General features: G+C 39.9%; 1 protein-coding gene across 1 annotated transcript in view; it reads left to right on the top strand.

Annotated features, from left to right (window-relative positions):
• Positions 1-27808, top strand: part of Lrriq3 (leucine rich repeats and IQ motif containing 3) — a 103358-nt gene that overhangs the window by 15534 nt on the left and 60016 nt on the right. Inside the window, exons 4-7 of the mRNA XM_055614454.1 lie at positions 10128-10261; positions 11634-11658; positions 18016-18027; positions 24885-25013. Coding sequence (XP_055470429.1) covers positions 10128-10261; positions 11634-11658; positions 18016-18027; positions 24885-25013 — 300 coding nt within the window. The remainder of the gene's footprint in view (positions 1-10127; positions 10262-11633; positions 11659-18015; positions 18028-24884; positions 25014-27808) is intronic.

Genomic DNA, 27808 nt, shown 5'->3' with positions numbered 1-27808 from the left:
GGATTTAGTTCTGTAACAAATTGACCCCCCTATAATGGAGCAATTCATTCATGTATGCAGAGCCCTCAGAATTTACTTATGGTCAAAACTACTGCCTCTGGCATGACAATAGCATACAAAGGTATGGGTTGTTACTAACATGAGGAATTTGGAGGATACCTTCAAGCCATAGCTTTTGCATCCATTCTGAGTTATGTCTTTACGTGAAAATACATCTGTATCATCACAATAGTCTAAAATTACAACCCTGCCAAATCTGAAGTCCCAGAGCCTTATTTAGATCAAACATGGAACTCCAAATTTGCTTGAGGCAGATATCCTTCAGCCATGGAATTCAACAACTTATCCACGTTCACAATAAAGGACAAACTTCTCAGTCCAGAAAGAGAAAGGGACTTGGATGAAAGTAACATGTTCTGTGTGGTCTACTGAGATAGTTTCAACATGCATTTCTGCCTTGTGCTGCTCTAGTATAGGACTTTTATGGTGACTTTTCCCTGAGGACAAGTAATTTTTCTGAGACACTGTTGACTGGGACATCCTTGGAACTTTGAGAAGAAGTATCCCTGTGTTCATTTCTCTTAAACTTTGTGGGCCTGGATAATTGGCATAGCATTGCATTTCCTAGGCTTACTGCTTATGTCCAGTGAAGAAGGTAGAGTCACACCTAACTGAACCATGGTTTTGGTCGCCAAAGAAATCTGTGATGGCATGTGAGAAGAGTCTTAAGGTAACTCTGGGCAGTGAGGCCTTTGATGAAGTCCTAGACTTGTTCTTCAAAATCATTGTACTTTCTGGAGCTCTACATGTGTGATGGAGCAATGTGTTTAGTCATCTCTCAATCTTTCACTAGGATTCACAGTTGATTTCTAGACAAGACTCCAATTTCTTCTCCCAGAAGTCCTTTCATTCTCAAATAAAGAAAAAGGCAACTATTTTCCCTGTTTTTGTACTCTTGTCTTTCTTTTATTTAACTACTGTGTTCAAGACCTTTTCCTTTTCGCAAAGGCACAGAGTTAATATGTCACTGCTTCCACTGTTCTTCAGAGAGATGTCCCGGGTCTGTGTTTCATAAAGTTGCCAGGCATGTTTATGGTCCATGTGAATTATCACCAGTTTCTGAAGAATATGGTCTTGCTCCTCTTCCAAATACCTTTCACATTCCTTTTGAGATGTCAGAAGGACCTATTCTTCACTTTTCCATCAGCATTCAGCTTCAAAAACAGTTTTAAAAGCAGTCACTTCACTTGTTTCAGCCCTGATGATGTCAGATGAATTACTGTGGGAGAAGAAAGTATGGGAATTCCACAGTGAGACAGGAAGCACAGGGATTCAGAGGACAGCCTTTCTTCTGTAATAACCTAGGAACTGAGAAGTGTTCCACTAAAATGCCTTCCCAGGCTGGTCACATGAGTCACCTATGCACACCAATGAGGACACACTTCTTAAGCTTCTGTCATCTCCTCACTGTCGTTCTAATAAGCAGGTTTAGTGAGGTTTAAATTTGCATGATCTCGCCCTCCCAGTGATGTCAGATCAGGACAGAGTTGTCATTTACAAGTTAGCAACCATTGTCTAGAGATCGCAAGTTGGTAGCAAAGCATTTCCACTAATAAACCATTAACTCATTTACCCCTTAATAGATGGATGCTTTAATGCATTTAAGAGGGCAGAGATTTCGTGAAACAATCAGTCTTGGTGGTCCAATGCCTAATGCCATTGCCATATATATTTGAGGATTCCCTCAAGTCAGAGAATTTCATCAATTGTTTCTTTATATTCTTTTTTTATTTTTTGATTTTCATTTTTATTACAGTTTATTCACTTTGTAACCCAGCTGTAGCCCCCTTCCCATCCCTCCCAGTCTCACCCCCTTCCTCTTCTTATCCTGTGCCCCTCCCCCAGTACAATAATAGGGTAGGTCCTCCTCCCCTTCCATCTGACCTTAGTCTATCAGGTTTCATCAGGACTGGCTTCTTTGTCTTCCTCTGTGGACTGGTACAGCTGCTCCCCACTCAGGTGGAGGTGATCAAAGAGCCAGCCTATGAATTCATGTTAGCGACAGTCCCTATTCCTATTATTGTGGAACCCTCTTGGACACTGAGCTTCCATTGGCTACTTCTATGCAAGGGTTCTAAGTTATCTCCATGCATGGTCTTGGTTAGAGTGTCAGTCTCAGAAAAGACCAATAGGCCCAGAATTTTTGGTTCTGCTGTTCTCCTTGTGGAGCTCGTTTCTTCCAGGTCTTTCTATTCTTCCTTCTTTCATAAGATTCCCTGCATTCTGCAAAAAGTTTGGCTATGGATCTCAGCATATGTTTTGACCCTGCTGGATAGAGTCTTTCAGAGGCCCTCTGTGATAGGCTCCTGTCCCATTCCCTGTTTTTCCCTTTTCTGATGTCCATCCTCTTTGCCTTTCTGAATGAAGATTGAGCATCTTACCAGGGTCCTTCTTGATTAGGTTCCTTAGGTGTACAGATTTTAGTGTGTTTATCCTATATTATATATCTAATATCCACTTATAAGTCAGTATATATCATGTGTATCTTTCTGCTTCTAGGATACCTCACTCAGGATGATCATTTATATATTTTTAAGCACTGGAGGTTAGAAGTTCAACAAGTAAAAGGATGGCATGCACAGATACACACTCCAGCTCACCAATAGCAGTGTGTGAGCTAGGCCTAGAACCTCTGGAGCACATGCAGCTCTCAAGGCTGAGCAGCGAAGCACAACTGTTAAGGGATGGCCAGAATCATCAGTGGCCTTCTGTCAGAGGAGGTGCACAGGTGGCAAGCTGAGCATGTGTATGTTTAGTTTTGTTCTCCATCAGGGAGACACAAGTTAAATAACGGATTGGCTCTTCTTTTGTTTGATTTTTGTTTATTTTAAAATACAAGTTAAAGTGACAGTCTGCTCTTAAAGAATGGCTAAAATAATAATAAAAAGCAGTAAGTACTGTCACTAAATTCTGATAAATATATGGAGAAGTCTCTGGGAAGGATTTTGCTAGTCTCTTTTAAAATTGACCATGGAGTGGTCATATGACTCACCAATTGCTCTCCTCATAATTTATCCCAGAGAAATGAAAGAGTAAGTCTTGTAAAAATAAATTCTTCATAAATGTTTTGAGCAGTTTCTTCACAGCTACCCTGTATTAGATTTCACCATTATAAAAACACCCGTAACTGGCTCCACGAAACAATGGGGCTATGTAACTCACAGTCCTGGCAGCTAAGGGAACTCTCATTCACCCCATGCCAGAGGTGGAGCACATGTGGAAAGGAAGACTGCCTTTGAAAGGAAACTAGCAGAACTCTGCATGAGCCCAGACTTGGGCTTAGCAGTGATCTCAGAGCTGCTTTGTTCCTTTTTGAGCAGAGCAATGATTTGGAGAGCCCCTCCCCTTTTCCCCCAGGCACCAGATCTTAAAGCCTTCAACTCCATGCCATTTTAGGGACAAACTTTCAGTACATGGATTATTGAGGGCCAAACCACCCACAAGCCACAGCAAACCCCACCAAAAACATTCCCAATGTGGGAATGGTTCAACAAGCTGACCCACCCCATGTGATGGTATGTCTGTGACAACCTAGATGAGCATCTGGAAATGCTGTGTGAGCTATGTATGTAAAAGTGTCTCACAGAAACTATGATAGTTTCTGTCTCCTATCATAGTCCATGCTCTCCTTTACTCTGTACAGTTTGGGCACTGTTGCAGTTTTGTTCTATGTCCTTGTTCTACAATGCTAATAGAACAGAAAACTCCCACATCTGAGTATTCCCCAAGATAAGTTTAGAAAACTAATTTAAAATGCTGCAAAGTTATCTCTTATAAATGTGGAGAATTCACACATATTTTCACCATTTTATATTGTGAACATTCTATTGAAAAGAGAATATGCTTTTCAAAAGAATAAAAGGTAAAATAGGCATGGATTTACTTTATTTGAAACAAACACATGATTCTCTTAGTATGTTTTATAGTTTTAAAGTATCCAAAGAAACAATGAGCCATATAAGAAAATTCTGATGGGAAAAAAAAAAAAAAACACGAAAGAAAAAAGAAACGACAAACCTTAAAGTCTAAGTACAGGTAAAATGAAAAATTTAAATAACTGCACAAGTTACCTAAAATATGTAATTGATTAAAAATGATTCCACCTTAGAATTTTATACAACCTGAATAACATGTACTTTTAAAATTAGCTTTTAAAGTTTTCCCTTTTGTCAACATGTAAAGTAGATGCCTCTGAGTAATATCACAGAGCCATATTATTTTGTCTTGAAATATGCCTCTCTATACTCTATGCCAGCATCCTATTAGGATAAGCAGGTCATATTTCTGTGCCACCTGTCTTTTCTTATTTATTATTGATATTTATGCTTAAAAGTATATGTTCTTTGCCCAGATTTTATTATAATTCTTTTCATTAGACTGACTAGTTTTATATAGACATCTTTTTAGTTGATGTTTTCATTTCAGAGCTAACATATCATTCAGTAAGCTGCTCACTCAATGCCTCTTTTCCTGTTAATTTTGTGATAAATACAGTAATGCATTTAGAAGTCTTAGAAAGTCTGAGCCACTATAATGCCGGGAACCTTTTGGGAGGTTTGGATGGCGGCAGTTCTCCAGCTGCTGCTCCAAGTACTTCGTCAACAGCCCAGTGAAAGAGCACTGGTATGTTTCCATCTCACAGGTAACAGAAATGGATAGACAGCTGATTTAGCCCAGATCAAATACACAGTAAGGGCTGAGCGTGGTATTCAAGTCAGGCAGGTTTTATACAGCCAGAGCTCCACAGATGGAGGGAATACATGGCTTTTCCTTAGAAAAAAGATGACTTCACTTGCTTAGATATCAAAGTGTTTGGCATTTGGATAAGTCACCAGTGACATTCTTGTTGGCATTTGGCAAGGTATTTGCCCAAAGACTTTGGGAAGCTTAAGTGTTGTTCAGTTACTTTGTGAAAATATTGAGGCAGAAAAATACAAGATAGAGTCAAAACCTAGGGGTTTTGATATCTGCACACAGATCAGAACTATACAGATAAATTAATGCAAATTAAAAAGCTGCAATAAAGAAAGAGTATAAAAGCTAGGCATGGTGGCTCATACCTACAGTGCTAACACTGGGAAGCCTAAAGGGTCAAATCATACTGTGCTATGTAGTGAGGTCCAGACTGTAGTAGGCTACAGAGGAAGACTTTGTCTCAGACGGAACAGCAAAGAGAAAGGGGGAGCAGAAGGTAGGAGAGAGGAAAGAAAAAGAGTGGAAAAGATCATGATTTCTGGACAAAGTCTATGAAACAAAAACATATTTAAACTGGTCAATTATAGTTTAAAGATAAGGCAGAAAACGAAAAGAAAGCATAGGTATTTATACTTAAGATGCTTTTATTCATGTAAGAATGTCCAGCAAATAGAAGCATTGGCATTGGTCCTGAGCAGTTCAGACAGTAGGAGGCATTTGCACACACAGAGGTGTTGAACGAAGTTGACAAATTGGAGTGGCAAGAAGTACTTTTGTGTTGTTGGAGGTTAGAGGACATGTTTGAGCATGACAACAACGCAGTAGTAAAATATCAAATATAAGACAAGGAGACAGCTTCATCTTGTAAAATCCTAGGGAAATATTTAAGAGTTTTACATTCAATAAAAGTCATTCTGAGTGGATTACATAGTAATGGGAAGAGGGACTGCCTCCTACATAATCTGATTGGCCTGCTCATTGATCACTTCCCCCTGAGGGGGGAGCAGCCTTACCAGGCCACAGTAGAGGACAATGCAGCCACTCCTGATGAGAACTGATAGACTAAGATCAGAAAGAAGAGGAGAACCTCCCCTATCAGTGGACTTGGGGAGTGGCATGCATGCAGAAAGGGAAGAGAGGGTGGGATAGGGAAGGGAGGAGGGAGGGGCTTATGGGGGGATACAAAATGAATAAAGTGTAATTAATAAAATAAAAAAAATAGTATAAAAAATAAAAAAATAAAAGTCATTCTGTGCTCTGAAGAAAATGACCTTACAAAACAAAATAGAAATACACATTTAAATTTTAATGAGTTTATATAAGCATTACCTGATCCACACATCAGAGTGCAAGCAGTCAGCACTCTGTCTCAGGGAAAGGGAGGTATTTTATGAAGTGGCTATGGAAAGGAAACAAAGAAAACAATTTTGATTGATTTGAGATGGTCCCAGTTAGAGGCTAGGTGGCTGATTCTGAGTGGTGTAATTTCTGTTGTTTACATTGAGCTCTGCTTTGTTCTCATGGAAATTCAATGTACCAGATCCATCCTAGTTTAATGGTTTCTCAATTCTCATTTTCTATCAGAGTGGTGGGGTACAAAAGAGGAGTTATTACTAAAGTTTCCTCATTAGCTTACAAAGTCTGATTTAACACATTGGTAGAGCATATAGAGCAGAGACCCAATGGAATTAAAGCATTTACTAGGTGGGAGGGGGAAAAATCAAGGCATTAAGGGTTTATTAAGTTATCTGACTTGATAAAGGAATATTCAAATGTAGTTATAGAAAACACAGAATGAAATGTGCATTAGTTGAAGTAGGGGGGCAATGGTCTCAGCTTTTGATATATAAGTGGAGTAATAGAACTGGAAGTTCATTTTACAGGCTGTAATTTTAACAGTAATTCCTAACAGGAAGTATAGCTGTTATGATAATTAGCGTATTTAAGGCAGAAAAAAATGTAGCAATGAAGATGATCCTTAGAGTTTAGCAAAGTGGTGAAAAATAAATAAATAAAAATAAAACCTTTGCTGTTTAAAGTTTGTAGAAGATGAAGAACCACAAATCAGGTAGAGAAAAGGGTAGAATTAGATTATACTACCATTTTAGCCAATTAAAAGTGCTGAGATGAAGAGTGAGTCACAGTGGCTCATGGTTGCCATCCCTGCACTCAGGAGGTGCAGTTTAAGGGCTGAGCAACTCATGGCTTTCATGGGTTATAGAGAAAATCTTGTTTCAAGAAGAAAGGGCAGGCCTGGGTTGATCCCGAGGTTTAACCCTGAGAGCCAACTAAAGGCCTGCAGTGCAGGTCTGCAATCCTTGTGCACCTGTGTTGAGATGAAAGGGAGAGACAGAGTCTCCCTGGAAACTCACATGCCAGCGAGCCTGGTGTGCATAGCAATGGAGAGAGTGAAAAAGAGACAGTCAAGACAAGGTGGAAGTAAAGAATCAATACCTAAGGTTGCCTTTCACCTCCAAACAGACGCACAGTTACACTCATGATCAAAGATACACATGCAATAGACTCATACATACACACATTTTTTTTTAAAGAGAGATAAATTGGTCAGTGGGAGTAGGAAATTACAGAAACTAGGGAGAGGAAGAGGGAGGAAAGCGGAAAGAGAAAACTGAGTGTGCGAAGAAAGATTGATTGGCACTGTGAAATCAAACGTGAAGGCCTATGATGCAGATTGCCTAGTGATGCAGCGGTCAGTTGGTGCCCATGTGCGGGTGACAAGCAAGGAGACTCACCACTGGCTCTGTGTAGGATAAAGGCTCAGCTATGGAGTTAAACCCACTAACTCCATCACCATGTAAGCTTGTCTGACCACAAACCAAATTAGGGCTTGGTTAGCAGATCTGTTTGTTGGAAAGGGACTGCTGCCCTAGAGAGGAGGACTGTTGTGGTACAGAGGAGGTGGTGGCCCTGTACTCTGCAGAGGTCTTAGGGGTTGACCGAGGGATTAGCCTTAGAGTTTAGCAGAAGATGATAAGATGATGTGGGCTGACAAGAGTATAGGAGAATGTCCCATTTTGAGGCTCTTTCAGGCAACACTTGTAGATAATGTAATATGATCCAAATCAAGAATACCTGTGGCTCAAAACCTTCTGACTGTAATAGATAGTGGGGACTAAAGCATTGAGCAAATGGTTGGTAGGTAAAGTGTGGAGTGAGGAAGATTTGTATAGGCCTAAGATCAGTACAAGGGGGATCCAGGAGCTTTGTATAAAGCTGTGTCAGCAAAAGAATAGTTTTCTGTGATGAGCCATTGGTGACACAAGAAATGTCACTGTTTTCCAATATTGCTAGTGTGCTGGCTAGTTATATGTCAGCTCAGCACAAGGTAGAGTCAGTGAAAAAGAAGAGGCCTCAATTGTGAAAATGCCTTCATAAAATCAGCCTGTAGTCTTAATTAGCAATTGATTTGGGAAGGCCTGGTTTGGCCCAGTGTTTTGTGCGTTGGCCATCTCTGGGCAGGTGTTCCTGTGTTCTATAAAAAAGAAGGCTGAGTAAGCCATGGTGAGAAAGCCAGGAAACAGCATTCCACGATAGCCTCAGCATCAGCTCCTGCCTCTACTTTCCTATCCTTTTTGATTTCCTGTCCTGACTTTCTTCAGTGATGAACAGTGACATGAAGGTGCAAGCAAAATAATCCCTTTCCTTCCCAAGATTCTCTCTGGTCATGCTGTTAAATCATAGCAATAGTAGACACGGGGGTTCAGTTAAGCGTAAGACCTTGGTGTGTGATGGAGGACTGAGAAGTGTACTGTCTCAGGAGGAGACTATGATCAGATCAACATCAAAAAGAAGTAACTGACTCTAGAAGACTAAGACCTTGACACAGTAGCTCACTCACATGTAAGTACTAAAATATCTGTACAAAGTGTTGATATTTGATTCACAGTAAGTGCACAGAGATTAAGAAGAGATTAAGACTTAGAGGTGTTATTTGGAGGGTAAAACTAGGTGAGACTGAGAAGTGAGGCAACCTCTATATGATAAAAAACAAATATTGTGTGCCAAGAAATCTAATGCTGACCTTCAGTGAGGTAAGAGAACTGTAGAAATCACCATACTCTTGTGTTCAGATGGGCACCATGGACCCTCAGCTTTGGCAATAGTATGTGTGGTAACTCAGAAGGATGCGGAAAATATGAATTAATCCATTTATCATTTACGAGGAGTTGTTTGTTTTTTTTCCATCTGTCTTTACAACTGTTAGAAAAGTAAGCAAGCTATGGCCATATAATGAATTCAGAAATCTGCAATGCCTTGTGATTTGGGAGAGGGGCTTCTACAGGAATAAAGGTGATTGCATATCCTATCTGGAAAAAAAGTGGATTTTGAATGTTTCAGGACTGATAGTTCTTAGAATTAGGCCCATTGTATAGCAGTTTTCTTCTAGGGAGCTGGTTAAGACTCGGTGTCTTTTAGAAGGAAGCCTACTTAAGCTTAGGAAGTCCCTGAAACCCACCAGATGCACAAAGTCCTCCACCAACCAAAGTTCTTGGAAGAAGCCTAGAGCAGTAGAGCTACTAGATGATAAATTCTGATCTGTTGAGCTGCCCATATATCATCACAGGAGCTTCATGCCTTTAGCTTTTGGGATCTGTCAGCAATGCTGGGGTGTACTGCGGGTGATACAGCTGCCTGAGAGTCTTCCCTCTCCCTGTAAATAATCCTTACCAAAACTCCTGTAAATAACCCCAGTGAACTCATTGGTTCCTCAAGTTGGACATTTGTTGTTTTCTATCTGGTAGGAGTAGGCATTTGTTCACATCTCCTTAAGAATAGTGTCACCTTAAATCAGTGTAAATATTTTATTTCTAATGTATTATTATGCATTCTAAACATGAGAATAAGTGACTGTATTTCTAACTAGTCAGCGATGAATGAGACAGAGTGAGTCTGTGACTCCAAAGTCTGGAGATTTGCAAGCAGATACTGATAGTTTCCAAAGGAGAGTGTCTAATAGCACATCCAGGGTGAACCACTGTGAGGATTCATGCCACTAGCAGGAAATCCACATGCTGCCCCTTCTTTATAGCAGTGCACAGCACAGGCCACCTTCTGGTTTAGCGAGGTACCAGTCCACACCACTACTTTCCAAAGAGGAGGATTATCAAGATGATAATTTTATGTATGTTTCCATACAGCCTGAAATGGAGGGAGTATCCTGAATATTATTGTACAGAACATTGAAATTACTTGGAATAATAATGTTTTTATTTTAAGCTATACTATAGTGTATTTACTGTTTAACTATTGTACTGAAAAGACTTTGCTGAATGTTTTATTAATTTATTTAAATATCTTTGGGAAATAATTTAATGAAAGATAAAAATACTGGATAAAATTTCTTCATACAGGGTACAACCTATGAAGATGAAATGAAAGACATCAGACTTGTAATTTCAAGGATTAATGAAATTCTGGCTCATAATTCACCCGTATTGATTGTTCAGAGATGGATACGTGGTTACTTAGTTAGAAAACGCTTGAGGTATATTTATTTTTCTTTACCATTTGAATGTTGAAATGGGATAAAAATATCAAGGATAAAAAGTAGGTGCTGTAATAATTTGCACCTTTGTATTCTCTGTTCTCAGAATGATATTCATATAATGGCTGACTTAGTTTTAAGGAAAATGCTATATTATGATACATAATCAGAATTAGATGTCTTTATTTGTATTTTAAACTGACTATGAAATAACTAATAAATAAAATTTTTGTAGTTGTTTGAATGCTCTGATATTTTTATTAAGCTTAAATATGCCAATCAAGAACATTTGTTGAAATTCTCTCTGATAATAGTCATAGTCAAATCATGGTAATATGATATGTTATATATATACACACACACATACATATGACAAAATGGATGTATGAACTTTTACATAAGGCTATATCATGGTAATGGAAGCCATATATACCTTGAAAATATAAGGGGATTTTAGATTTTATTGGAATCTGTAGTTAATGCCCTGAGGATTGCGTTTTTGGTCTGAGAATTGAGTCACTATCTGATACTGACATGACATGGAATAAAATTCCTTTTCTCTAGACAGTAGCCACAATCTCAACATGTTTACGCAGAGTTTGAGTGTTGGAGGGGGGTTGTCAGTTATGAGCACTCTTCTGTGGCTCAGGCCAGAATGATGTGATGCCTATTTCTTTAAAGATTTGTTCCATTAAGCATATCACTTAAGTGCTCCAAGCCAGAATGTCTTCATCTGTAAAATGTTAAAAAGCTGGGACTAATAGCAGTGCTCATGAACTCGCTTTTAGGAACTGAGATGGTGAATGTAAGCCAGCACCTCGCAAAAGTAGCTGCTACTCTGTCATTAGATGCTGCTTTAAACACCCCTACCATCATCCTCTGGGGCTGTCTGCATTACCTGGCTCTGTGAAAAATGTGCCTGAGTTCTCACTTCTTCCTTCCTGCCTCTTCAGCACCAAGAATATCCTCTTCAGAGCCGTGCCCTACTCAGGTTATTCTGCAGCTGCACGTCCTCCGTGTTTGTCCAAGAACAAAGTCTAAGTCAGATGCTTCTGTTCTCAGCAACAGCACATGGCTCTGCAGGTGCCATCACCACTGTCTACAATGACACAGTGCTGGAAACCCTGGAGACAGACTCAGGACCTGTTTCTGTGTCTCTAGAACAAAACACAGTACCTGGACCATAGTCTAGAAGTGTTTGTGGAATTGATGAGCTCATCAGTAAATGAAGACACTGTGAGATCTGGGATCAGGAAACTCTTTCTGGATCTGTCTTGTGGGAGACAGAGTATACAGATTAGGAAACATAGCAAAGTGAGCTGCACCAAGAGAGGCACCACCACAGCCCAGCCCAAGAATTGTCTCCTGGCAGTGGGATATTTGCATTCCACCGGACAGTTTTCTTTTTAAATGCATAAATACCACACATGTCCACGTAAGATGGACTAGACCTAGAATTATGGTCAGTCTTGTATGTGGAAGATTCCCTGGTATACTGATTTGTGGGGTGAAGGGAAGTCTGCATTTAATCTTAGCAAATGGGCAGAGGCTTATAGGTAACTGGCAGCCAGCCTGTGGTCATAGAGAAGATGTCAGTAGGACAAGGATGTTAATGAATGTGCAGCTCATGTGCTGCACTGGCTGCTCCACTTCATGTCTTTCATGAAGTGTTGCACAGAGTTCCAGCTTGTCGTCTAGTTTGGGTCTTAGGTCTTTTGCTTAGTGAGCTTTGAACTTGATGGGCCATTGGCATGTGTATTGCACATCAGGTACCGCTCAGTGTTGCTCACTTGTGGGTGGTTTTGGAGGGACTGGCTATAGTAAATGTGTGTCCTCTGTACCATGCTGGTCTGTTTCATGTGTTTTGAGTCACACATACCTTCTACTTCGTCTTCTCACTCCTGTCATGGAATATCACCAAAGATCTTCACTCCTGTCAGAAAGAAATGACATTTAAAGAGTAAGCTGTAGGAACACGATGTGCTGTGTGACACTTGGGGACCCTGAATCCTAAGACGTGTCACGAGGCTCAGTGTAAGATGGGTCATTCTTTCCGCAGTGACTTCACACGGGGTTCTCCACAGTCTTCACTGAACACTGTTCTCCTCCTCCAGGAGAATTCTGATGATCACCTTATTAATAAACTCACATTTTTTTCAATCTTGCAGTACACACCAAACCCTCTTGATGCTAATGAGGAGCCCAAAACTGTCAGCAGCTTATTCAGTGAAGCCGTAGACCAACTGCGTGTTTTGTATTTAGATTGGAGTGCTGCAGAAGAGCTTACAAGGCCCATACCTAAACATGGTGAAGACAATATACAAGCCAAGCCTACAGCCAACATCAGTAAATGGAGAGAAACTTAAATCAATCCCACTGAAATCAGGGACAAGGCATGCCTGCCCACTCTCCCCATAGCTCTTGATCATAGTTCTTGAAGTCCTAACTAGAGTAATGAGACAATTAAAAGGAGATAAAGGGATACAAATTGGAAAAGAAGTCAAAGTATCACTATTTGCAGATGATATTATATCTGAGTGACCTCCAAAATTCTACCAGGGAACCCCTCCACCTGATAACCACCTTCAGCTAAGTAGCTGGCTACAAAATTAACTCAAAAAAAATTAGTAGTCCTCCTGTATACAAAAGACAAAAGATCTAAGAAAGAAATTAGCAAAACAACACCCTTCACAGTAGCCACAGAAAGCATAAAGTATCTTGGTGTAACTCTAACCTAGCAAGTCTTCTCCAGCATGGTCCTTGGCTGGAGTATCGGTCTCTGCAGGCCCCTCTGGGCCCAGGTTATTTGGCTCTGTTGTTCTCCTTGTGGAGCTCCTGTCCCCTCCAAGATTTTCCATCTCCCTCTTCTTCTATAAGATACCCTACACTCTGCCCAAAGTTTGGCTATGAGTCTTAGCATCTCCTTTGATACCCTGATGGGTAGAGTTTTTCAGAGTTCCTCTGGGGAAGGCTCCTGTCCTGTTCCCTGTCTTCTCCTACTTCTGATGCCTATCCTGTTTGCCCTTCTGAATGAGGTTTTAGCCTCTTTCTTAGGGTCCTCCTTGTTTAACTTCTTTAGGACTATAGATTTTAGTGTGTTTATCTTATATTATATGGCTAATATCCACTTACAATTAAGTATGTACCATATGTGTTTTTCTGCTTCTGGGTTACCTCAGGATGATCTTTTATATTTCCATCCATTTGCCTGCAAATTTCATGATTTCTTTGTTTTTAATTGCTGAGTACTGTTCTGGTATGTACACATCTGTATGGAATGAGATGGATTTTTCTTTTACTTTGTCCATTTAAGAGAAAACTAATTTTCCTGAACTTTGAGAAGATGCCTTTTTGCTTCCAGTCATGAATCCATTCCTTCTGTTGTGTTGGAGTGTCTAAAAATATGTCTGCCCTTCAGGGTCTGGTGGCATGAGACCAATTGCCCTATTTTGCTGTCCACCTCCCCCTATCCAATGTCCCCATCTTAATCTTAATTCTTTCCCCCACCCTTCCTCTGAGCTCTGGGTTTTAATATCAGGACTTAGTAATCCCCAACCATTCCAAATTCTACCTGTGTACATTATCTCTTGCATTGAATATGTGATTTTCAGTTCAGGGCTCCGAAGTTGTCTCTCCAGGCTAGCTGGGAGAATACTTCTGTTGTCTTTCTGTTCACCATTTGTCTTAGTTCTTCCATCTGTCTCCTTCTTTATAAACTCCAGCATCTTCTAGGTATCAGTTTTTCTAAACCACCATCATTCATATTTTATGTTTTCAGAAAATAACTTTTTATACTTAACATACCTTTTATTTCTGAGAGTAACAGTTACAGAAACTGATATTTAAGCTTGGCCAGAGTTTATAGGTTAATTCAGTTAGCTGATTTCAGGTGCTTGAATATTTCTTGTGTATAAAATAGCTTTAAAAAATTAGGTATAGTTTCAGAAAGAGTTTAAAAAAATAAAGGTCATCTTATTTAGAAAAGGCTATGCTATTATAGTCTGTACTGTGTCATTGCAAGTTCTTTTTGATAGACAAGTCCATATGGTGAGAGCCTTTTGAATGCGAGGTTTTTAGTTAATTAGACTGTACTTGAGGTCATAGTTTTATTGTTTATAAGTTAAAGATACTTGCTCTGTATCCAAGTAAATGTGATGAAATGCATTTATGCAATTTTAGTAATCTGGTAAGAAGACAATATATTATATTAAGAGTAGGAGTAAAATAGAAGACCCTATAATGATTACATTCTGATTTTGAAAGCTTTATCCAACTTGATATTTTTCCAAAGAAGAAACAATGTATTTGTGTATCATTTATTTGCTTGATTCATTTCTGTGTAACAAGGACTCCCTCAGCTGTGGCTGAGAAGAGGCGGAAGTTTTGTCTTAATTTTTTCTGTTGAAGTTTATAGTCAAAAAGGTTGAGATCTCTGGCTCCAAACAACATTAATGACCCTAGAATCCTTGACTTTCCTTCACATGTCTATCTTGTGTACCATCCTCACAGTCACTTGTGAGCTTTAATGTTCCAGCCATTATAGCTCTTCCCCATGACTGACAGCCAGGGGGGATCCAATTCTTCTGAGATTCAAGTTCTGTGATGTGGTCTATCAATATCCATGCAAGCTCTACTCAACAAGTCTTCATATGAATTGGCAGAGCCTTTCAGATACTCTACTTGAAGGTCAACTATTACAAACAGACATAATTTCATTTGCAAAACACCATTTCCCCTCTAACAGAATGTGATTATGGGAGAGATATCAGGGAAAGCTCCAGGGAGACAATGGGAAAGTCTTCCTGTCCTGTGTGAAGTCAGGACAGTAGACACAAAATATAAGATGATCACATCTTAACTGCTTGGTACTGTCTTGTGAGTAATAGATGGATTCCTTTAAAGAAAAAAAACCCCTCAATTTTCAGATTGATCAAAGAAGACATAAAAGCAGCAAATAGAATCAAAGACATCCAGTGTATTTTAGAAGTATCACAGAGGATGCATGTCGAGATTACTTTAATAGTCATGCTGTTTCTCAAAGTTACTAGAGAGCAAAGGAATACATCTTGCTTGTTGCTTTGAATAGTCATAAAACTGGATAAGAATACTATTGAATGAAAAGTGTAGGTCAGTCTATCCAGAGTACAGATTTGAACCTTGAATTTAATAGACTCCTTAGTATAGCAAATTGTGTAATACCTCATAAGTGATGTTAGTTATCCCAGAAATACAAGGTGAACTTAACAGAAATACAGTGAAGAAAATGATAGATTTTTTGATCAGCTGAACCCTGTGAAAACTGAACATTTTGTGTATGTGTGTCTGTGGTTTAAAAGTTACATCTTATTGTTTGCTCGTCTCACACAGGAAAAGACTTTCCAGTTTCCCCATGTGAGCTTTATCCCCTTCCCCTGCTTATCACATTAACAATTACCTTCAAGTTTTATATCTGAGTGGTCCCAAGCAGTCTCATGAAGGCATAGAAAACCATTTCCTTAGGCATGGACAGGATGCATCAGGGAACCCTGAAGCACAGGAATCATCTTATCTTCTGCTGCATGTTAATCATGGGGTCGAGTGCCTGCAAAGGACTGGCGAGCAGTTGTCATTAGCTGGGAGAAACTGCTGACAATAGTCATGCAGAATATAAAAAAGTCAGTCCCAAACAAATCACTGTATTCTGCCTTGCCTGAAAGAGCTCAGCAGTGAATGTTTCTGCAAGCTCTGTGCTAAGACACTCTCCCCAGCCTGATACACAGAAGGTCTCACTACCACATTCATTTCTAAGGTAGTAAGTACAGGAAAACCAATCCTATGTCTCAGCAAAATCACCTGATATAATTCAATACCCCTTTGAAGTTAAACGAAAGTTCAGTAAACTGAATTAAAAGTCAATTTCGTACTTTGGGATATAGCTTATTTGGTAGAGTAGCTGCCTGACATACAGAAAGCCCTGAGTTTGATAACCAGCACCACATAAAAGCTGGATATGGTAGTGCTTGCCTATAGTCCAAGCACTTGGCTGGTGGGGACAGGAAATCAGGAATTTAAGCTCAGCCCTGGATATATAGTAGTTGAATGACAACCTGTACTACATGTCTCAAAACAACAAAATCAAACAAAAGTCCTACCGCAAATGAAAAACCAACTCAAAGCAACACAGAATACCGAAACAGCAACAAAAGAGGCTTTTAATTAGATATTAGACAGCTAATTCATTTATTATCACTCGGACATGAAATGATAAACGCACTTGTCTGAGACCCACAGTGCATGGGAGTAGCAGCTATGATCATTCTTCAGCACAGTGTGCTAAGTCAATGTACTCCAGTGAGATAAATAAAAGTTACTACAGAAATAGGAAAGTGCAAATAAAATAATTTTAATTCTGATGTCACAGTGCGAGTTTGCAAGCTCAAAGCCATCATCCAAAAATTAATACGTAGTTATGAACTAGAAAAAGGAATTATAATTGACACGTATACTGCACTCATTTTATGGTTTGTCTCCAAGGCATAGACACATGAGATAAGCTTTTCAAACAGGTACCAGAGAAGTGCATTTCATGTACAAAGGTGAAGGACAGGAATGTAGCCAGAGGTAGTCAATTTATGAGTCTGATGCCTGTGAAGGGACAGAGAAAAAGGTTACAATAGCAAGAGGCTCAGGCAACAGTCTCACAGAACTGTTGACCAGGTCGACCAAAGATCCTTGCATGAGGTTGTGGTGCATCAGGCAGAAGTAGGCTGTCAACATTATCTTCCCCACAGTTGGTCACTGGCTAGGAGAAGCCCTGGGTAAACACGGGAGTTCCAAAGAAACAGGAGTGCGATGTCAGACGTGGCTCTCTCAATGGGTTCCACAAGGTCTGAGTTTTTGGCATGGCTCTCATCTACATAGGAGATCATGGGAAAGAGAAATTGAGACCCAGAACTAAAGGACCAAAGAATACTGACAGAGCAAAGCCACAAAAAATTCAAGGATAGTTTATTTTCATGGTATAAAATGGATCAGTGCTCAGTTCTTCAACAAATTATTAATCAAAACACTTTGAAATATAAATGTAGGCAATGATTTTCTGAATAGGATACCAATAACCCTAGGAATAAGAACAAAGTCTTACAGATAGGATTTTATCAGATTCAAAAACCAAACCAAACCAAATACTACCACTGCCAACAACAAGAAAATATCCCTGCACAGTAAAGGAAGTGGAGAACAGAATGAAGAGACAAAGTGCAGAATGGGAATTTTTTTTTTTTACCAGTTATTCATCACATAGGGGATTAATATCCAGAATACATAAAGAACTAAACAAACCACACACACACACACACACACACACACACACACACACACACACACACATACACATCCAAGCCCCAAATAATCCACTGAATAAATAGATCAGTGGATTGACTTGATAATTCTCAAACGAGTTAAATGTGACTAATAGACATGTGAAAAAATCATTTAAGTTTTTGCACCTATCGGGATAAAAATGAAAACAACACTGAGTTCTCATGTCAACCCAGTCAACATGCTGTCATCAAAAATGGCAACAGATGTTTTCAAACACAGGTGGGCAGTAGGGCCCTGTACATTGTTGGTGAAAGTGCAAATTATTGTAGACACAATAGAAATGAATAAGAAAATTTCTCAGACTCAAGACTCATTTGTACCCTTCCTAGTGCTTCAATGAGGAACTGTAAGTCAGCCTGCCACATAGATACATTTACCAGGCCTCTAGAGAGAAGAGTCAGGATGTGGATCTGGTCAGGAACCCCACAACAGATGAGTGCATGAGAAAATGTGGAATATGGTCGCAATCAAATTTTATGCACTTGTAAAGAATAACATTGTCATTTGCAAGAAATGGTAGAATTTGAAGTCATCATAGTGATAAAAATAAGAATGACTCACAAATATTAATGTTTCCTTTATTAAAATCACACTTAAAACAATATAGACACAAAAAATAGAAGCGACTATTTGCAAAGTGGAGAGGGACAAGGGAGCGTAGAGAAGCTGGGCCAGGAAGAGATTGAGGTGAATATCACCAACAGATATGATATACATGTGTGAATGCACAGTCATGGGGCCCAGCATTTCCTTCACTGTCATACATTGATAATAATTTACATAACAGCATCCAAGAATTTAAAGAAACTTAAATTTGGACTTTTCTTCAATAATATACAATTAGGAAAAATAGTATGCTGGAACTATAGTTCATCCCTACACTTTAGTGTGTTTCTCAAAAACCTCACTGAACAAGAAAAAGAGCAAGGTGAGAAAACACATGTGGACATACAGAAAGTGATGAGTAGGGTGTATCTCTAATTTGTAATATCAAAACTTGGGAGCTTGAGGCAAAAGGGTTGTCAACAGCCTGACTACCTCTAAAAAGTTAAAGAAATGTAGGCAGCATTAGAGAATGCGTGATCAGATAAAATTGGCTATTAACTTCCATTAGTCTTAAGCAATTCTTAAAAAGGCTCCACTTTGTTTTTTCTTTTATGAGAAAATCATATAAAATTGGGTGTAATAAAGTTTCTTTAACTATTTTGAACATTTGGTGTGATGTCAAGTAGACAGTGGATTAGATTTAGTTGCTGTGTATTAAAGTTCTAGTGTAGTATTATAAACTAGGTGTTCACATAAATTTCTTTTTTGAGGTTACTAACTTGTAAGTTATACACAGTACTTATATGCATAAGTGATGAGTCATGAGCAAATAAAACTTTTTTTCTTTTTGTGCTACCACTGCATAGCTCCTGGAAAATTAATGTCCATAAGTCAACTCTTTCTGTCAGGGTTTTAAGAGTTTACAAATATTTGTTTGATAGGCATAGGGAACACTGCACTTATATATTCGCTTCAAATATAATTCAGAAAAGTAACTACATTTACTGTATTCTAGTAGTGGCATTTGAAGAACTTTAAAAGGGCTAGAGCAGGCCTGGAGTGTGTAGCTGCTCAGGCACTGCCTTCTGCTCACAGAGCCTGTGCTGGCCCGTGGTTGCATCATGGGGCATGGACATATCTTGCCCACCCTGTTGCTGAGTTCTACCTTTCTATTTGTTTTCTTTTTCTTTTTTCTTTTTTTTTTTCTTTTTTTAATTTGGAAGTACCAGTCGGTCTAGGATTTCCTTTCCTCCAGGACTATAAGAAAAACCCTTTCTCCTTATAAGTTAATTAGTCGGAGGCCTTCTATTGCAGCAGCATTAAAAAGATAATGATAGCTAATAAAGTTTCTGTGGACAGTGACACTTTTGTCTTATGGCTTTTGATATGTCCTAGAACAACGATTCTCAACCTGTGGGTCGAGACCCCATGAGGGATCTAATGGTCCTTTCACAGGGGTTGCCTAAGACCATCAAAAAACAGATATTCCCAATATCATTCAAAACAGCATCAACATTTCAAGTTATGAAGTAGCAACAAAGGTAATTTTATGTATAGGAGTCACCACAACACGAGGGACTGTGCTACAGGTTTGCAGCATTAAGAAAGTTGAGAACCATTGCTCTAGAAAGTATAAATCCAGGAAGACATTGGATTTGCTAAAGCTAGGTTATATGACTTATGTCTTAACTTTCAGGAAAATAGATAAGAATATCTCCAAATTGTTGCTTACATTGGAGACAAAAATGTTTATTAATACAGGTGTCGTACTGCTCTGTAAAAGGTAAATCAAATTCAGGTTAGGGTAGAGCATGTTATCACTGCAGGCAGACTGGTTTGGTTCTTCTGTGAGAACTGTGTGTTGCTAGCTCATGTTTGGCATACTCCTCAGGGCTCCCTGTTTGTGAGGCTTTGCCAGCAGCCAGCAGCATAACTGGCAGATGGTAGAAGCTGAAGAAGAAAAGCCTAGTGAAGGGAGCAGGTGGGGGTATTGGACCTGTGCTGGGATGTGCTGCGTGATGTTTTATTTTATTATTTTATTATTTTTTATTTTTTGAGGGCTGTGAGCAACTGTCTGTTCACACCAGAGACAGACCACGGACAGAGCAAGGAAAGAATCCTCTCAGTCTGGCATCATGAACCATTGGTTGGGGTTACTTACAGGAAGATGGGTGCACTGTCTTACAAAAGCATCGGCCTCTCAAAAGCATATACACCACTGAACAGCCCAGCCCAGCGTTGGTGTCAGCTCATGAAAGCTGTGGGCCTGGAATATCACAGCCATCTTAGAAGCAGCTTCAGAGCTCTCCCTTACCCAGCTATTGTTTAATTCTTAATAGCCTCAGACTAGAGCCCAGTCTAGTCTAGTCTCCATCTTCTTAGCGTCCTGTGTTCCGTGAGCCCCAGGAAACATGGCCTGTGAGTCTCTTCTCCAGGAAGGAATATCTCAGTGCAGGGGCAACAGCTACACAAGCAGGGCTGCGAGGATTGGATACTTTCTTTCTCTGTGCTTACAAGCCAACAAGGTGAACGGCTGGCCTACCACCTGCTGCCCCACCACTGTGCTCAGCCTCCAACCAGGCCCAAAGCAGCAATGTCAGCTGGGAAGGGCATTGTGAGCTGGGAGAAATTTGTCCTTTGAGTGGATTTTCTTGGTGCACTTGACTTGGGGTACTCTGTCTGCAGTGTGTATGCTCTATCGCCTTCATCTTATATTGTCCCTTTCCTTTCTATTCATTATCTATATTGAAACATTTGCTTAGTAAACTTAAAGTTTATTGTCTCAAGCATTTGTTATAGCAACAGAGGTCTGGTTAACATTACTGTGCACACACGTGTTTATGCTTCCATGTTTCCCCCGACTCTCTAAGGCACACTGTAGAAGAAAATGTGCATGTGTGAGTATGTGCCCTGATCAGCCATGATCTGAGGACACCTGACTGACTGGAGGCACTGCACACACTCAAATACTGGCACAGCCTACATTTGAGGAGAAGTGGGTTTTCAGTTTTAAACGGTCATAAATCTGAAAAGTATGAGAATAACCTAATATGTTTACTTCTTTGATCTGTAGAAAACATAATTGCTGACCCTTGCATAGATGCTAGATGAAGGTAAAGAGAAAGAGTTAACATGATTGCAATTTCTGTCTTTTTCATTTTTTTTTTCCAGAACTGAGGTGCAAACTCAGGGCCTTGCACCTGTGAGGCAAGCACTCTACTGCTAAGCTAAGTCCTCAGCCCCTGATTGCAGTTTCTGTGCTGTGTTAATTTTGTTGCTGCTCTTTGCTGTGTGTTGCACAGTTCCCCAAGATGAATTTGAGAATTGCTTTAAGCCATAAAGAAACTTTTTTCTATGATTTGTATGTTGGGAGGAAAATATCAAGTTAGTTTTCCTCAACTGTAATGTTTGGAAAGCATAAGAGGCCCCCATGCTAAGCATGACTACAAATATTTGTTCTGGGTAATTAGATACAGTAACTTGGAAATTAGAAGTTGGTGTCCCAGCAATGAAGGGATGTTGGAAATACTGTAGGAATTTAGACCCAGGTCAGGAACAAGGAGGTTGAATATTATTGAGCCATCAAGTTTAAGGCCCATTGCTTAGAGGAAAAGAAAAAAATATAACTTAGCAGTTGAAAGACCCCAAAGGAATAATGAAGAAATAAATAGCAGTTGATTCTGAAACCAATTCTTAATTCACTGATACCCATTGTAACACAGTCATCTTGTAGACATGTCAATAGTTCATGAATGATGCATCAAGTTTAAGCAGTGATATCACAGTTAAGAGGAATTATAAGTAACTCCAGTTTAAAATTATTCTCATTAAAGGTTTATCTTAAATTCAGTAGTAATATGCATTGAAAATTTGTAAGCATCATAAGCAGCTTTTGTTGGAGATGCTTTGAGTTTCACCCCAAGTGATGTAGTGTTGCTACAGGCTCGGCACAAAGTATTCAGTATGTTGAGATGTGTTCCTTCTACCCTAGTCTTTTTGAGGCTTTTATCATAATACATACTTCAAGGCAGGTATATTCTTGATCACTCTGGTAACATGTATTAATTGTTACTTTACTTTTTGATAATGGAATTTTATTTATTCACATTTCACCTTACCAAAGCCTCTGTTTAAAAAGTACTGCTATCACCAGACACTATTTCCCCTAGAAATGTTAATGTTACTGGCTCTTTGAAGAGTTGACTGTGTTCCCAGATCCTTTTCAGCATGTTCGTGTTCTTTTCAGGGCATTTAAAAGTGTGAGCTGTAACATGTAAGGGAGCTATCCCATGTGCAGGATTTATGTACTAGGTGTCTTTTTCTAGACTGTTTTAGTTAGTGTATACTAACTGTGAAACACTTCACTTTCCTACAGCTACCAGCCTATCTTTAGTGGCTCAGGGCAGCAGCCTTCCATTTTTCTATAGCAGCTACAGTGAACATCCTGCACAGTCTGTCTAGTCAAGTTACTTTACTTTGCAAGAACAAGGCAGCCTTATGATTTTATATTCTCATGCTTGGATCCCATACTTGTGTGCCTTCAACTGGAGCAGGGATATGAGGTGAAAGGAGAGCCTTCTTCCAAAGGGGGGCCCTAGGTATGTTGACCCCTTCAGCCGGCATAGCGCCACTGGCCTACATGTCACTGAGAAGGGGCAGTCAGCAAGTGCTTCAGTGTTCTGGACCTGATGCCCCTGAGCTGGAGCAGTCTCAAGGGGAGGAGCAGACAGAGAAAGGGGTTAGTCTGCAGCCTTTCTCAGTGGGCTGTGTTTCCAGGCTCTTCTTATCTTGTTGAGAAGCTGTAGTCCTGATGTGCATCCTGGCGGAAGAGGCGCCAGTGCTGGAGGCTTCTATCTGCTCAGTTGGACTTGTCTCCCATGGGACTGGTTTGGGAAGAGTATGCAGATGGTGCGTAAGCAGTAACTATCCTTACACTGGAGACTTTGATTTTCTCAAGTAAATGCTTCTTTTACCTTGTGCCCTTTGAGAATTCTCGGAGCTCAGAGCTTTTATAAGTTTTACTAGATGTGAGGTTTCTCTCAGAATACTTCATATCTCTATTCTAGAGGTCATTCACCCAGCATGACCTCTGCTCAGAGCTCTAAAATGAGTTTCAAACTCATTGGCTTGCCTTTGGTGCTTCAAACAGGCCAAGTGTGGTATTGCCTTGCTAAGCATCTGCCTGGTCTCCTGCCCTGGCACTTTTTCTGGACAGAATGTGTCCTTCTTTCTCAGTATGGTTTCCTCAGCCATGTTAATATATTTAATGGCTTGTTTTTAAATAAATTTTCTCTACTTAGGTAACATAGAATAGACTTGATGGCCCACAAAACTTCCTCTTCTCACAACACATATTAGAATGTATGCAAAACAATGGCTTTACCATGAAAGTCCACACTTTTCTTTAGGTTTGACAACAGACTGATCATGAGAGATTACATCAAAAGTTTCTTGTGAATAAACATGGTCATCCAGCTGCATCAGTGGACTGCAATGGGAAGTTCAGCCCAATGAAAGTCTGAGCTGCTTGGCATGCTCAGGCCACGACTGTGCTCTGCCTGCTCTCAAGGACCATGCTGCCTAGGGGCTGGATGCATGCAGAAGAAGACGGAGCACCTTTGCAAAGCAGAGATGCCCTCCACAGAGCTCAAGCACTCCTGTTTGAACTGTTAGAGGTTTTGTTGTCATACTGTATCTTCCACTAATGCTCGGTAGACAAGGATGAGTGTGGAGGAATAAATGGAGCCCCTTATGATGCAGAATGCTGATGTTTGTTTGGGTGGCTTGGTTCATTTCAATATGCTCTCAAAGCTTGTCAGATAAACGGTGCTTGCTGCAGTTTGTCTAATCCCTTTCTCTTGTCCATCTGTACAGCAGCAGACTAGAGAGTCAGTGTGCTGCTGTGCTGAGAGATAAGTATCACCAGTGTACTCCTTCTCTTTGTTGCCATTGCTGGATTTTTCCCCACTAATACTGAATACTTTCCTCTGTAATCAAAGGCAGCATTAGCCAGTGTTTTTCTTTTAATTGTAAAATGGACCGAATGGGAATCCAAGCACATCATTGCACAGCTAGGTAAGAAGAGATATTTCTTCCATTGCTTCTGCTTTTACAGGAGAAAATATTCAGTACCTTACCACTGAAATGCTGTTAGTTTATAGATATGATTCATGAGACAATATTTCATTAAATACAGCATATGATTAAACAGGAAAAGTGTTCACCTCTCTGTTTGCCCATTAGTGTGGCTAGCAGAAATGTCACGGTTCTTTTGTGGCTTATGTTCTGTGGATGTCACTGCTCTGTACACTTCCTTTATATTCACAGAGTGACAGATAGAAACGCCAAGGCCCACGGCCTCCCATGAGGCAGCACAAGCCATTTCCTACAGCAGAGACAAGACCTGCCACCTATTAGTTGCTTCCCATGCTAACTCAGACCTGCCTGCCCTTCCACTGCCCCTTGTTGCGCAGAGTGGAGTGTAAGGACAGGGCTGTTTTGGGGAGTGTTGTCCATTCTCTCCTCAGCTTCATCATCATGTAACGCATGCATGAATGCTGATGGCATACCCTTGGTTCTTGAACTGCAGTAAGAGCAAACCAGTGAACTGGATTCAGCCTCGTGAATGCAGTTTTCACTTTTCGGTAAGAAAAACAATAGCTGTTTTCTTTCCCTTATATGCAGCCTCTGTTTAATAAATAAAAGGCCTCCAAAGAGAATGATCAGGGTGCTTGCAGCAAAATGGATCTACATAGGTGGACGGCGTGAGGACAAAATCTTGGAGGATGTCTTCCATTTCAAGCCTGAATCTAACAGAAAAGCGAAGGTTGCACAGTGGAAACAAGTAAGTATAATCAGTTATCTTGACATACTTATCATTTATAACACTAGGGTTGTGACTTATGTGATATTAATAAAATATCTCCAGTCTCATGAAATAATTTTCATTATGTTGCTAAGGTTCTGCTTTAGAATCTGTGGGTGTCAAAAAGCGCATGACGCTGAGAACAGTAATGTGTAGTTCTTTGGCAGCTTCCCAACCACTTTAACAGCGGCCAAGTCATGTCAGTCTAGGACTGCTTCTTGTTTAATTATTGTGGGTAGTAAGAGTCACATAAATCTTTCTAGTTTTGAGATGTAAAGACATTTATATATGGCTTATTAAGGATTAATGATTTTAATTTTATGTATGATGTAACATTTATCCCATGTTTTTTTCTTTTTATTTCACAATTTATTCATTATATATCCCAATTAAACCCCCTCCCTCAACTCCTCTCAGTCCCACCCTCCCTCCCTCTTCCACTAGTCCACTGAAAGGGGGAGTTCTCCACTATTGCCATCTGCCCATAGCTTGTTAAGTCTCATCAGGACTGCCTGATTCATTTTCCTCTGGGCGAATGATGAGAAAGCAGACAACTGAGTTCATGACAGAGGCAGCTCCTGATCCCCTTACTCAAAAATTCACATGGAGGAGACTGAGCTACCAATCAGCTACATCTGAGCAGGGGGGTCTAGGTCCTCTCCATGCATGGTCCTTGGTTGATGCATTAGTCTCTGCAGGATCCCAGGTTTTTTGATAAGCCAAAAATTGCTTTGAGAAAAACTAGAAAGAGAAAGACACATACTTGATTCTTCTTCCTACTATGTGTCAGGAACTCTGTTGCTCTTTTGATTGTGGTCACAGGATAGGTTTTTTAGAGCCAGTTTTGGACCAGGTGTTCTGGTGCACGGTTTCTGCTACTGTTATTTTTGTGGCTTTCTCTGGCTAGCTGTCAGGTCATGTTAGATGGGAAGGTTCAGCAGTATAGTAAAATTAACTATGCTAACCTTGGTGACCTCCAAATTCCTGTATCTGTGATGGACTGCATATGTGGACTTTTCTTGAGAACAGCCTTAGATGTGTGAGCATAACCAGAAGCATCACGGTGTTGATGCCTGTATGCAAAATAAGCATTTGACTGTTCTCCGGTCCCTAGAGCTCAGCGCTGAGCCTGGTGAGCATTTTCAAGACAAAATACTCTTCCTAACCATTTCCTCCTCAAAAAATAAAATAAAACATTGTCACCATTGTCAATTTGCTCCACAGGATGGGACACTCCATAGAGCTCACAGGCAGGGAAAAAAAAATGAAACCAGAGCAACGGCTAGGCAGCCACCACCTGAGAACTCTGTGCTTTGTCCAGAGGCTCTTATTTTTGCAAACTGACAACCAACTTACTGTTTACTGATCGCAGTAAGTGAGCATTTCAAGTGCATATTAACTTAGTGAATGTCATCACCATGGTAAGAATTACAGTAGCATCATTGTTTAAAGATTATTAATGATGGTAGAGTTTTAAGGATTATAACATTGGGCTTGCAAACACTTGAATGTTCTGACTTTTGCTAAAATGTAAAGAGTGCTTTAAACGTCTTTCATATCATTAATAATTTTGCTAGCAGTAACTATTTAGGCCCGTTCTTTCACAGTATATACGTGTATGCACTGTTTCATGCTTGGCCAGTGTTTATAGTCGCTCTTTACAGACCTTAATACAAGCTGTCTTCATCTCAGTTTCTTAAAATCATGGTAATTATTTTTGTCAGTTTCATTTTGAAGAATTATTTGTTCTATTTAGAATTGGCCTTCAATCTTTTCCCAGACAAAATGGCAATTTGATATAAGGATTTTTTAGTTTATTGTACCACTTTCTTATCTAGTTTGTTCTGTCTTGGAGCTTGGCTTATTACAAATTCAGTAATAAAACATTCCTCAGAGAGAGCCGCAGAGAAACCAGGATCTAAGCAATAAGAAATGAAAACACAGGTCATGGACTGAGAAAAGGAGTGAAAGGAGTAAAGGGGCAAACACATAATATGGGGGACTCATTTCGTAAATGCCATCAGTAAAAGGGTTGGGTGGACTAAGCAGGACGTGTTGAGAATTAGTAATCCAGTGACACAGTGAGTGTCTGAATTTGGTCCTGTCTGGACTGAAAAGCCTCTGGCCAAAAGGACTTAAAACTGCTCCTCTCTAAAGAGCAGAACAAGCCAACAGAGGGAGAGGAGATTGCGTTCCGGAAGGAAATGTGAGTTAAGCATCCAGTCTGTGGACAGACAGTAAATGACACACAGAACAGGAGTCCCAAGAGTCACGAGGGAGGGCCAATGAGGAAGTGAGGGAGGGCACAGTTTCCCCATACCTCCCTGTGGCCTGCAGACACTGCTGAGGGTGTCGCTGGCTTGCAGCTTGGGAGCACAAGTACAGTTTTATAAGCAATGCAGTGAGATCTAGGCCTGAGGAGACTCAGACCATTCTGAAAGTGATTTGTCGAAACTGTGGTACCAAAACTAGGGCGTGGGGGACATATAAAACTTATTTAAAATACCCTTTGGAACCGCCAATTTTGTTTTTCTCAGAAGTTACTGAGAAAAATTACACACAGGATGTATTAGCTAATACAGCAGTTCCTTACCGAGGCTTTGACACTGTAAAATCACAGTACAGCAAGTAAATCTGATTATTCAATAATCATTCCATTGTTATTGTTTGCAGACATGGTCTCTTGTTGTTTTTTTTTTTTTTTGAAAAATGTTGTAATTAATTATTAATATTTATTATTGATATATCTTTTATTAAAGCTGTGGTTTATCCTA

This window comes from Psammomys obesus, unplaced genomic scaffold (assembly GCF_907164565.1).
Source record: "Psammomys obesus unplaced genomic scaffold, mPsaObe1.curated_primary_1811, whole genome shotgun sequence".
NCBI classification, from domain to species: domain Eukaryota; kingdom Metazoa; phylum Chordata; class Mammalia; order Rodentia; family Muridae; genus Psammomys; species Psammomys obesus.
This window is presented reverse-complemented; position numbering and strand designations above follow the sequence as displayed.